This window comes from Vipera berus (genome assembly GCF_964194415.1).
Source record: "Vipera berus genome assembly, chromosome: 1".
NCBI classification, from domain to species: Eukaryota; Metazoa; Chordata; class Lepidosauria; order Squamata; family Viperidae; genus Vipera; species Vipera berus.
Window position 1 is genome coordinate 142,293,513 of NC_138202.1, and position 13,362 is coordinate 142,306,874.

Genomic DNA, 13,362 nt, shown 5'->3' on the forward strand with positions numbered 1-13,362 from the left:
TTTTGAAAGAAAAGTTAATGCTAGAATACTATTTTTCTAATTTTCTCTGCCTAAATTGCCTTTCTGAAGGGATGGCCTCAGGATAGTTTTTCATTAGAGGCAATAACCAGAAGGTAGAAACTCATTAATTCAATAGACACTCTTTCTCAACCTTGGCTACTTAAAGATGTGCGGACTTCAACACCCAGAATTCTGCAGCCAGAATTTCAAGGCTGAAAAACAGTGCACTAGCCAATGCTTGACAAGGTTAAGGAAACAGAAGCAAGGGAAGACAATGAATAAGATTGATGGAATGGATGAAAGAGTTACTGGAATGTTTTGGAAATAAATTTGAATTATTAGGTATGTCAAGAAGATGAACATTAGTACACACAATCACCAGAAAATGAAGCCTGGCTTGGGGACTGATAGTTACTGTATTTATCAAATATATAGAAGAGGTTTATATTTATATATAAACAAGTTTTAGTAAAGGTTGCATATTCTATAGGTTGGAACATACCACAACTCTAAACAATAAAATAATGAATAAACCTAAGTCCCTACCTCTAGGTATCCACATGCTATAGTTTTTTTAACAAAAACCTAGGGGTATATAAAATAATACATCATAAACTGTTATGACTGAAATATTGTCAACATATTACTGCAGTAGTGACTGTAAAGTTTCTGGTTAGGAAAGCAGTATTTTCCAGATTTATAAAAGATTGCATTCTAGTTCTTTGACTTGAAGAACTTTTGTTACTTTTCAGTAGAACTGCTGTTGACCTTTTGATTCCAGACAAAAAAGGTTTTCAGAGAAGAAACTACTCTCAAGTTCTTGATAAATGTTAAAATATAATTAAGATAATAGAAATTACTTTCAAATCAGTAAATCTTATGCCAATTTTTTTTTGCAGTGATGTATTTAACTTAATTTGGAGTTTTCACTGCTTAATTGGTCCCTTGGTGGGGATATGTTTTACATCATCCCTTGCAGTGAGGAAGTGGAGGAGAGATGAAATGATTTTGGCTTCAAAGCATCAAAAGATCCTAGGTTTTTTTCCCTTTATTGAATGTTTTTCCTTAGTTAATAACTTTGGAGGTTTTTTTATCTTTGGATTATTTGAATCTTATTGTTCTGAAATACAAATGCCATTGAGTAAAACATTTAATAACATTTTTGTGGGATAGGGGCTGTTTCTGGAAGTATCAAGAGGAATATATGACTTAGCTTCAGCCATTATAATCTTTTAATCTTGTCCCTGGCATCCTGAATTTGGCAAAATATTTTAAACCCTAAGATTGCCAAATAAGACCTTTGTGTGTCTGAAGAACATAAGATATATTCATTCATTCACTCATTCCATTTACTCCTGTTCTTTTGTTAGCTATTTCACCATTTCTTCTTTTCATTCCCCTAACAGTAGTTGTTTTTCTGCAAAATCCTATTCACCAATAAGCACAATGATTTATCTTCATATATTGGTAAAATGATATTTGGTATTTTTACAGCACTTTTTAAAGTGCTCTGAATGTTTTACACAGATTCTTGGAAGTCCTTAAAGGTTAAGTTTTGGGCTGACATAACTTTACTGTTAGGTCAACTTCTGAGCATTGCATTTTAACAATTCAGGGAAACTGGAAAAAATTAAGAGAAGTTTCAGAGGTGCAGAGAATAATCTTTATGAAGGAAGTCAAAGGAGCTGGACCTTGAGGACAGAAAACTCAAGAGGGGTAGGAAAGCAAATTTCAATAGCTGAAAGAATTTCACACAGAAGAAAGTCAAAAGCTGTTCTTTAACACTCCAAAGGGCAGGGCATTGAGGAATGGATTTCAAGTATGGGAAGGAAGTCTCCAAATGAATTTTATAAGAATCAAGAGGGTTGAACTTGACTTCCCAGCAAAGTAACTTGAAAACTAATTAAACAGCACAGAGAAATCCAGGAACTCCTGTCACTTCTTAGAGAAAAGAGCAGCCTACAAAAATAACTCCCAACAACTGCAGTGTATCAGAAGCAAAATGTTAATATAAGGTTGAAAGTTAGGAATGTGTGTAATATATATTTGTTTGCTTTATGTTATTGAATTGGGCCAGTCCATCCTTGTGGGGCAGGGAACATAGTTTTTATTCATCCATCTCTCTGTTTCTCTCTCTCTTTCTCTTTCTCTGCAATAACAGATATGTTATTAAGTTGACCCCGGAAGAACATTGTCCCACACTAATGGCATAAATGGCCTGTTTCAGGTCTAAGGGTATATGATTTTATTTATTTATTTATTTATTTATTTATTTATTTATTTATTTATTTATTTATTTATTTATTATTTAGATTTATATACCGCCCTTTCCCGAAGGACTCAGGGCGGTTTACAGGATATTTAAAAGAAAATCAATACAAAAGTTAAAACAAATTTAAAAAGATTAAATGAAACCCTGAGAGAAAATAAAAACCCCAGTTAAAATTAAAAATTAAAATTCTCAGCCTGGGCCAGAGAGCTCGAAGAGCCAGGTCTTCAGGTCCCGGCGGAATGAACGGAGATCGGGGGCAGTCCTAAGCTCCGCGGGCAGCTGGTTCCAAAGGGTAGGCGCGCCCACTGAGAAGGCCCTACCCCTGGGTGTTACCCGCCGGCAATCTTTAACCGGCGGCACCCTGAGAAGACCCTCCCTGTGGGAGCGCACTGGACAAAGGGAGCTTGATGCTGGCAGCAGGTGTTCCCTCAGATATCCCGGACCCTAGCCATTTATTTATTTATTTATTTATTTTATTTGATTTGTATACCGCCCTTCTCCCGAAGGACTCAGGGCGGTGAACAGGGACATAAATACTAAAATACCCAACATACAGAAATTAAAAACAAAGTAAACCCTAGTACCCAAATGCAGAAAATAAATTACATTAAAACAATAATTAAAACAAAACCCATCAGACCAGACCGGCTTGTTCAAACAAATAGGTTTTTAGGTCGCGTCAGAAGGAGCGAAGGTCGGGAGCCATCCGGAGCTCAACCGGTAAACAGTTCCTAAATTTACGGCTTTATAGGTCATCACCAGCACTTTGAATCTCACCCGAAGGGGCAACCGGAAGCCAATGCAGCTCGCGGAGTAGAGGTGTTACATGGGAGTATCGGGAGACCCCCATCACGACTCGCGCGGCCGCATTCTGAACCAGCTGAAGCCTTTATGAATACTCTCCCCATGATTGCAGATTTATGATGCAAATTTAGGTAAAATGATAGTATACTGTGAAGTGTGGGAGGGTGGATGGATGACAGACAGACAGACAGACAGACCTTCCTTGGAACTTACTTTTTCAGATAGTATGCTGCATCAGTTTTCAGTTGTTTCATTAGACAGACTCAGAACCACACAAAGCCACAAGACCATATATACAGGTAGTCCTCAACTTACAATCACAATCACAATCACACCAGGCTCAAGGTTGACTCAGCCTTCCATCCTTCCGAGGTAGGTAAAATGAGGACCCAGATTGTTGGGGGCAATTAAGCTGACTTTATAATAATGCCGCTTGGGGTGTGTGTGAAAGCCCTAATAAGCAGGCATATACATAGAATGAAGGCTACTGCTAAGCTTGTGAGCCGCCCTGAGTCTTCGGAGAAGGGCGGGATATAAATGGAATAAAAATAAAATATAAATAAATAAATAAATTGAGCCCAAAATTTATGCTGATAAGTAAGAAATTTGTTCAGTGAGTTTTGCCCCATTTTGTGACTTTTCTTGCCACATTTCTTTTTTATTAAAAAGTTTTATAAAAGTTACAATATAATCCCCAAAACCAACTCACCCCAAAACACCCCCTTCTCCCTCCCCCACTTCCCAGAGCTGAGTACAGGGTTACAAATATAATAATCATAATCTAACTAACATTAACCAACTATATAGATAACCAAGTTCATAATGCGCTTTAACTCCTTTTTAACATAAATACACACAAAATAAAAGTAGACATAATAATAATAAAAACATAAATTAATATCCAAGTTATTAAACAATACTAATACTAAAAATAATAATACCATATAATTAAAATTAATAAAAATTCCACTATAATAAACTACTAGTAATAATAACAATCTAAAATTTATTCATAGGCTAGATGGAACTTTTTAGTCCCATATTTATTCTGAATATAATCTATCCATCTTCTCCAGACCGAAATGTATCTTTCTTGTGAATGATCCTTCAGATAAGCAGAAATCTTAGCCATTTCTGCTAAATTTGACACTTTAAACGTCCATTCTTCTATAGTAGGCAAACTATCCTTCTTCCCATATTGCCCTACCAATAACCTTGCAGCTGTTATCAAGTTCAACATCAAGTTAATTTCTTTAGTATCACAATCTGTAATAACACCCAATAAAAATAGTTGTGGAGTAAACTTTATCTTTCTCTTAAAAATCTTTTGAATGTTCCACCAAATTTTAATCCAAAAAGCTTTTATATTTCTACAAGTCCACCACATATGAAAATAAGTAGGTCTTGCCACATTTCTTAAGTGAATCAGTGCAGTTAAGTTAGTTACATGGTTGTTAAGTGAATCTGGCTTCCCCATTGACTTTGCTTGTTGGAAGGTCTCAGAAGGTGATCACATGACCCCAGGACAATGCAACTGTCATAAATATGAGCCAGTTGTCAAGCATCCAAATTTAAACCCCATTACCATAGGGATGCTGCAACGGCCATAAGTGTGAGAAATGGTCATAAGTCACTTTTTCCAGTAACTTTGTAACTTTGAATGGTAACTAAACGGACTATTGTAAGTAAGGACTACCTGTATAACCTCATCAAATAAGAGCTGGAGAAGCTTCTTGGATGAGAAGTGAAACTTCTTCAAAGAAAAACAAGAAAGTCCCGTTGCCTTGTGAAAAGCACCTTCGGGTCAAAAAATAAGAGTTCTGTTGTAACAGAATAAATGCCCATCCAGTCCTGCATCTCTTAGTGGACTCCAGTGAGTGCCCATTAGAAACTGAAAGATATAGTTGTCTTTTGCTACTATTCCTCCATTGGTATCCCTGACTGAATGCAGAAATTTCTTGTACTTGTCGTGAATAAATTCTCATGGATACAACTCCTCCATGAGAAGTTCTATGAGCTGTGGATTTGTCTTTGTATTTTTTTTAATCCAACTGATTAATTCCACCCTGAAGTATTCAGGTAAGAAAAGTATATAAGGAAGCAAAGTGAACAGTAATTTTTTAAAAATCAAAAGCTTAAGGTAATGATTACTCACTTATTTAAAAGCTTCTCCAGGACTCCTAGTTTTGTATCTCACTGCAATTTTAAGAATTTGTTTTTGATGGCTTCCTGCAGTCAGCAAGTCGTATCATAAAAAAATACATTTTGAAATAAAAATGACAGTTCCATTAGTTCGAGGGCTGATATAAAATATGTTCTAACTTTATTTCAGGGAGAAGAAACCTTGAGAACTGAAGATATCCTTGATATAATTGAGAAGGAAGGAGACTCAATTGCTGTAATTCTTTTCAGTGGGGTGCAGTACTACACCGGACAGCTGTTTGACATACCAAGGATAACAAAAGCCGGTCAAGCCAAGGTATAGTTACTGCCATGTTCCTTAGATCAGTCTTCCCAGACCTGACAGTGTGTAGATGAGTTGAAATTGCCAGTCTCATAATTTGAGTCGGCCGGGCCTGGGAGTTGAAGTTACTAGTACTTCTAGATTCGAATTTTCCCTATGCTATACTAGACTTATTTTTATGAGTAGGAATTGAAGAAAAATGTCAGTCGATAATGGTGATAGTAGAAACCAAATTCATGTGTTGCTAATATTGATTGGTCAGTCCTTCTCAAATTTTGACATATTGAAATTGATAAATAATGCTGATATTTCTGGAAAGCATTTTAAAATGCCAGTTCTCAGGCATTACAATCCAAGGCATAGCACTGAAGGTAAATTTAATTAAACAAAAAATTCTATGACGTTAAGCTAGAGAGTCAGACCAATTACCATGAATAGGTTATGCAACAAAGTCCCAGAGTTATACAGATCTAACCTGTACATTTTTGTTTGGTTAAAACTACTTACTTAATTGTGGATTAGATATGCTTTCTACTGATTGGCTTATTTAATGCCTAGACAATTTGTGCATTATATATTACATAATACTGGAATGCCTATTTACATTTGTGATGAAATTAAAATACATTTATTCTATCTAGAATAGAGACCATATTATAAACTGTAAGATTAATATAGCTACAATATTTTCATGTGAATAATGGAAATTTTGCAGATAATAAGAGTATTCTTATACTATGCAAGTGCAGGAGGTAAGGTAGAATTGAAAAGTATCTGGTCTCTTTAATTCTGTTCCATTTCTTATCTGTGGTCTTTCAGCTACTACACCTAGAAGTGTTTAGTTTAGTTTAGTTTAGTTTTATTGAATTTTTATACCGCCCTTCTCCCGAAGGACTCAGGGCGGTGAACAGGGCATATAAATAGAAATACAAAAGTTAAAAAAGGATTAAATTATTGCCCGATTAAAACAATCAAAATATAAAAAACATTAAAACCCTAACATTCCCCCATCAGGCCAGGCCAGCTTGTTCGAATAGATGGGTCTTTAACCCGCGCCGGAAGGAGCGAAGATCCGGTGCCATCCGGAGCTCAACCGGCAGTTGGTTCCATAAAGCCGGGGCGCCCACAGAGAAGGCCCTCCCCCTGGGGGCCACCAGTCGGCATTCTCTGACCGGAGGCACCCTGAGGAGGCCCTCTCTGTGGGAACGCACAGGGCGGAGGGGAGTCGACGCCAGCAGCAGGTGGTCCCCGAGGTATTCCGGACCCATGCCATGTAAGGACTTAAAAACCATCACCAAGACCTTGAACCTCACCCGGAAGACAACTGGTAAACAATGCAGCTCGCGGAGCAAAGGTGTAACATGGGAGTACCGGGAAACTCCCAAGACAACTCTCGCGGCCGCATTCTGTACCAGTTGGAGCCTCCGAGTGGTCTTCAAGGGAAGCCCCATGTAAAGAGCATTGCAGTAGTCCAGACGAGAGGTCACGAGCGCATGAGTGACCGTACACAGGGCATCCCGGTCCAGATAGGGCCGCAACTGACGCACCAGGCGAACCTGAGCGAAAGCCCCCCTAGTCACGGCTACTATGTGATCTTCTAGAGTAAGCCGTGAATCTAGGAGGACTCCCAAGTTGCGGGCCCTATCCACGGGGGGTAAAAACTCACCCCCCATAGAAAGAGATGGAACATTTTGAATGTCCCGGGATGCCGGAGTGCACAGCCACTCAGTCTTGTCAGGGTTGAGCTGAAGTCTGTTCCTCCCCATCCAGACCCGAACCGCCTCCAGGCAACGGGACATCACAGCGAGGGCATCACTGGGGTGGTTTGGGGTCGAAATGAAAAGTTGGGTATCATCGGCGTATTGATGATACCCAACTCCAAAACCACGAATGATCTCACCCAGCGGTTTCATGTAGATGTTGAACAGGAGAGGCGAGAGGACCGACCCCTGAGGAACTCCACAAATGAGAGACCTAGTGGTCGACCTCTGCCCTCCTGCCAACACCGACTGCGAGCGTCCCAGGTGATAGGAGGAGAACCACCGAAGAACTGTGCCTCCCACTCCCAATCCCCTGAGACACCGCAGCAGGATACCATGGTCGATGGTATCGAAAGCCGCCGAGAGGTCTAATAGGACTAGGACAGAGGAATATCCCCTGTCCCGGGCCCTCCAGAGATCATTCACTAGAGCGACCAATGCCGTCTCCGTGCTGTACCCGGGCCTGAAACCCGATTGGTGCGGGTCTAGATAATCCGCTTCATCCAGGACCAGAGGGAGCTGATGCGCCACCACACTCTCAACAACCTTCGCAAGAAAGCGAAGGTTGGAGACTGGACGAAAGTTGTTTAACACAGCTGGGTCCAAGGCAGGCTTCTTGAGGAGAGGTCTCACCACCGCCTCCTTCAAGGCGGTGGGGAAATTACCCTCACTCAAAGAAGCAGATATAACTGCCTGGAACCAGCCTCGTGTCCTCTCCCTAGCTGCATAAGCCAGCCAAGAAGGGCACGGGTCCAATAAACATGTGGTGGAGCTCAACCTCCCCATAATCCTGTCTACTTCCTCAGGGGTCACAGAATCAAACTCCTCCCAGATAACATTGACAAGACCGCCCGTGTCCTGATCGTCGGACTCTGCCCAGTTGGAGTCCAGACCGGTCCGAATCCGAGCGATTTTATCTGACAGATGTTGACCAAACTCCTCGGCGCGACCCTGCAAGGGATCCTCCCTCACCTCCTGATTAAGGAGGGAGCGAGTCACCCTAAACAGGGCGGCCGGGCGATTATCTGCGGACGCGATGAGGGCAGAGAAGTAATTACACCTCGCCGCCCTCATCGCTGCGAGATAAGACCTAATATAGGTTCTTAGTCGCAACCGGTCGGATTCGGATCGGCTGGACCTCCAACAGCTCTCTAGGCCCCGTTTCCGACGCTTCATCTCCCGGAGCTCCGCGGAGAACCATGGAGCTCGTTGGGATCTGCACCGGGTCAGGGGCCGCAAGGGTACAACTCGGTCAAGTGCCTCAGTGGCTGCCCTTTCCCAGGCTTCCACTAAGGCATCCTCCGAGTTGTGAGCAACGGAGGCAGGTGGGGATCCCAGCGCTGCCTGGAACCCATCAGGGTCCATTAGGCGCCTGGGGCGGTACCATCTAGTTGGTTCCGCATCCCCACGGCGGGGGGTGGCAAGACGGAAGACCAGCCGCAGGAGGTAATGATCGGTCCATGACAGGGGCATAATAAATGGAGAGCCCCCACCAAAATCATCAAACCACCGTCCAGATAAAAAAACCAGGTCAAGGGTGTGGCCTATAAGCAGGTAAATTGAGAATATATATCACTGTGCAACTACATTTATTTTTTTTATATATTCCATTATTTTGATCTACTATCTATATTTTTAGTTTAAAAATTCTGGACAAACCTTTGTCCTATCCTCTGAAAAGAGTAAGCTACAAATAGAATAGAATACAATTCTTTATTGGCCAAGTGTGATTGTACACACAAGAAATTTTCTCCAGTGCATAAGCTCTCAGTGTACATACAAGCAACAAGTGATAAATCATGATCATAATTATAAAATACAATTATCGTAAATCATAAGATACAACACTCAGTGATAGTCATAGGATGTTACATAAGCAGTCAACATAAATCATATAAGATACTAAAAACAAAGTTATAGTCATAAGAAGCTAAAGAAATAAGTAACAGGAAAGATGAGAAGGATAATAGTAATACAGTCCTACTAGGTGGTTTCACATCCCAGGGCATAAATAATAATAATTTAATAATAATAATGTTATTTATATACCGCCCTTCTCCCGGAGGACTCAGGGCGGTGAACAGGGCAAGCATAAAAAATACAGAGATACAAAAGTTAAAAAGGATTAAAACAGTATTGTGGGAATTAGTTGTTTAGTAGAGTGATAGCATGGGGGTGGGGGGAAACTGTCCTTGTGTCTAGTTCTTTTGGCAAGCTTAAAACATTACAATAGGAATGGGAAAAAATCAAGGTGAAAAAATGGAAGTGTCATGGAGCTTAGGTAATGGCAGAGCATAGTTTCCTAATAAGGTAGTCTTCACTGAATGACTGGTCATATAACAACCATTTAAAGTTATGAAAGTCTTCAGAAAAGCTACTTATGACTTGTCACTGAAGTTACAGTTGGCACACATACAGAGACACAGACACACAAACAGACACACCATGGTCATATGATTGCATTTCAGGTGTTTAGCAAAACAGCTTCCATTTACAATTGTAATTAGTGACTTTTTTGCTGATTCCCAGTAGAAAATGGGGAAAAATGCCCATTGGATAGGCTGGATTCATTTAATGACCACATGATTCGCTTAACGATCATGATGACTCATTTTACAACCATCATAAAAACAGTCATAAAATTGTGTCAGGTCATGTGGTGACCTGCTTAATGATTGCAACGACTTATGATCAAAATTCTGGGCTCAATTGTGCTTGTAAGTTAAGGACTACCTATATTTTTTTTTCAAAATTCAGTTGTGTAATTAATTGCTAAAATTTACACAATTGACAGAGGACCGATTTTTAAACTGTGCAAAGGTTATTTTCCTAACCCCAACATAAAATTTTGGAATGTATTTTGGAAATAGACCACATTGCTCTTCAGGTCTAACTAGTGGTTTGTCCTGATCCTCTCAAAAAATACATTAAGTGATCACATACTCAAAATATATATTTCTGTGTGTTTTCCTTCTGTGATTTCATGTCACTGGATAGTCTTAAGGATTTCTGCATTGTGAAATACCCATTCTACAAGATTCCAGGGAACAGTCTTTTGCATCACTTCCCAGAGTTACTAGGGAATGAACTTAGAAACTTAGGTATTTACAAAGTGCACCAAAGGTACAATTCTGTAGCTCCTAAGAGAATACAGTAGGGATGTAAAATATATTGGCTTCTTGCCCTTGATGCAAAAATATATCTAGGATCACAGAATGGTATCCAATAACAAATAACTTCTGCCACCCCACTTCAGTTTCCTTCAAAAGAATAGACTCTTTAGTCCTCTGGCTTATACAATTTAAACTTCATTCCCTCTAAAGAAGGTTTTTTTTAATTAATCTGTATGGTTATTGTTCTTCTATACACAAATTCCTTACTGTAAGCTCTTTGATTTTTAAGCTTTCTGTGAAATTTTTGAAAACACATATTCCTTTTAGACTCATCTTTCAGGCTGATTGAATTTTGTAAATTTTTTCAGCAGGGCATAAAGATGCTAAAGGTAACTCTTAATTTGGGGGACCATATCACAACAAATCCTTTGGTGCTGTTGAGTACAATATTTCACATGAAAACAGGTCTGTTGCTTTTTAAAAATAGTGATATTATACATACCAAAGCAGCCAGTACAGTTAGTCCTCGACTTACAACAGTTCATTTAGCGACCGTTCAAAGTTCCAATGACAGTGAAAAAAGTGACTTAATACTATTTTTCACACTTACAATGGTTGCAGTATCCCCATGGTCACGTGATCAAAATTCAGATGCTAGGCAACTGACTCATATTTATTTCGGTTGCCGTGTCCCAGGGTCACGTGACCCCCTTTTGCGAACTTCTGACAAGCAAAGTCAATGGGGAAGCCAGATTCACTTAACAGCCAGGTTACTACCTTAACAACTGCAGTGATTCACTTAACAACTGTGGCAGGAAAGGTAATAAAATGGGATAAAATACACTTAACAACTGTCTCACTAAGCAGCATAAATTTTGGACTCAGTTGTGGTCATAAGTCAAAACTACCTGTATACATACTGATGCAAAACCTCTTCAGCATAATTTAAACCCCTGACATGGATTCGTTTTAATGTTTTAGAAATGGTCTAGGCTTGCATTTTAACTGTCCCTGTAAGAAAAGACCCAGGGTATGTTTCCTCAGTAAGTTGCTTTTTCCTCAGCTTGGTCACATTTTGCTGCATTTTTCTTCACCAAGACTGCTATATGAATTTCTAGTGATGCTGACACCATTCGTATTCAGCTCAGCAGTTGATCAGGAAACAAGCAGATTACTGACTATATCACCTCCATGAGGTAACTCATTTTCAGTGACCCAGCCTTGGGGAATTTACTAAAAATACAGACTCTCTGGACACGTTTCTGGGATTTGTTTTAACCTCAGGGATCAGAAAGAACAATAGTCAATTAAGTTTTCTTATCAAGAGGTCAGCAGAATTTCAGAAGGTATTGGAAATATTTGTTTTATCTCTGTGCATATACCATAAAAAAAGAACTATGTGCAGAAAGGGAAGGGTGCATTCTAAATACAATGACAAAATTATCGTTGCATTGAGTAGGAAAATTTGCACATAGGCGGTTGGTCCTTCTCATTAAAAAAAGCACTTTAAAAATTATATGAAATTTATTCATAAAGCGTATCTTCCTTGGTCATTAAACCTTTGATTTTTCTCAAGGCACTGTAATGGTGGATTAATAACATGTTCCCTTTCATCTATGAGATATCAAGAAGTTTTGGTAGCTTCTTTGTGTTGTGTGGTTGAGTCATTGATAGCAGACCAATCGGACAGAGTAGTACCGGTATGTCTGGTTTCTAGTATTTTTTGTTCTCCATAAAAATGTGGGAGGAGGGGTCCATAGCTCTTCACATAGCATTGCTCTTCTCCCATAATTTGTTCTATCTTGGCTATATTATTGAGGGTTTACCCACAAGATAGTGGCAGGTTTACATCTCTGAGAGATGAAAGAAAGCTATCTCTGCTCACACCATGAGTGGAGCCTTTCAAAAAGATATTGTGTTCGCCTACTTCTTTTTCTAATTGCTTTCAGAAATTGCTTGTTAACTGCTTTTCAGCTTTTAAAACTTGGATCAACATGTTTTACAGCACTGGGTGAGGTTTTTTCAATCCTTAGTGACAGAAGTTTTAACTACAAGTTTAAGGACTTAAAATAATTTTGGAATAAACAGCAAAAGGTTGATTAGAGCTTTGATTCTGGTAAGTTGTAAATGAACAAAGGGTTCAGGTAGATTTGAAATAAGATTTTAATTATAAGAATACGTCCCGTGAGAAAATACTTTTGTTTTGAATTCTCTTTTAAAAAAAATAAAAAATAAAAGTAAGATGAGACTTTGAAGGTTGGACATTAGAGAGAACCAGAAGGAGCTAAAGTTTGCAATTAAAATAGAAGGACACTTAAATTTGACTTACTGAAACAGAATGGAGCAAAGTATTTTAATATTCAACATATTGAAGGATATTTTTGAACAATAGACGTAGAAGTTAATTTTAAGAGTCTCTGCCTCTATATGTAGGCTGTATCTAAGGAAGAGGAACAACTTTTACTTGATAAGGAGACAGAGTTGAAAGTGAATTTCTATAAGAATAAGATGGGGAAAAAAAGATGCTGTATTACTATGTATGCAAAAGAAACTGGCTGATTAAAATGAAAAAAAGAATTTGCATATAACAAAGCAAAAAGGGTGACCTGGGTAACTTTCCTAGATTGGCTTTACAAAACAGACATTTTAAAGCTTTGAAGAATTTTGTGAGAAGGTACAAAGCAAAAAATGAAAAGAAATCAAGTTCTAGGACATTATTTGAATGAACTGAAGAGTAAGCTCATTAAAAATAAAAGGGAGGAACATGAAGTAAATGTAAAACAATACAACCAACCAAGCCAGATAGGCCAATCAAAAACACAATCTACAACAATCTTGATCAAGACACTTTGGATAAAGCTAGATTAAAAAGCCAGAAAATCCCACTCCTACCTCTCAGTGCACTGATAATATTACTTAATTTGGAAATGAAACATTTGCAAGAAAAAC

At 38.9% G+C, this 13,362-nt stretch overlaps 1 protein-coding gene across 1 annotated transcript in view; it reads left to right on the forward strand.

Annotated features, from left to right (window-relative positions):
- Positions 1 to 13,362, forward strand: part of KYNU (kynureninase) — a gene marked incomplete at its 3' end in the record, with an annotated part of 128,968 nt that overhangs the window by 66,936 nt on the left and 48,670 nt on the right. Inside the window, exon 7 of the mRNA XM_081312803.1 lies at positions 5,409 to 5,555. Within this exon, the coding sequence (XP_081168929.1) occupies positions 5,409 to 5,555 (147 nt within the window). The remainder of the gene's footprint in view (positions 1 to 5,408; positions 5,556 to 13,362) is intronic.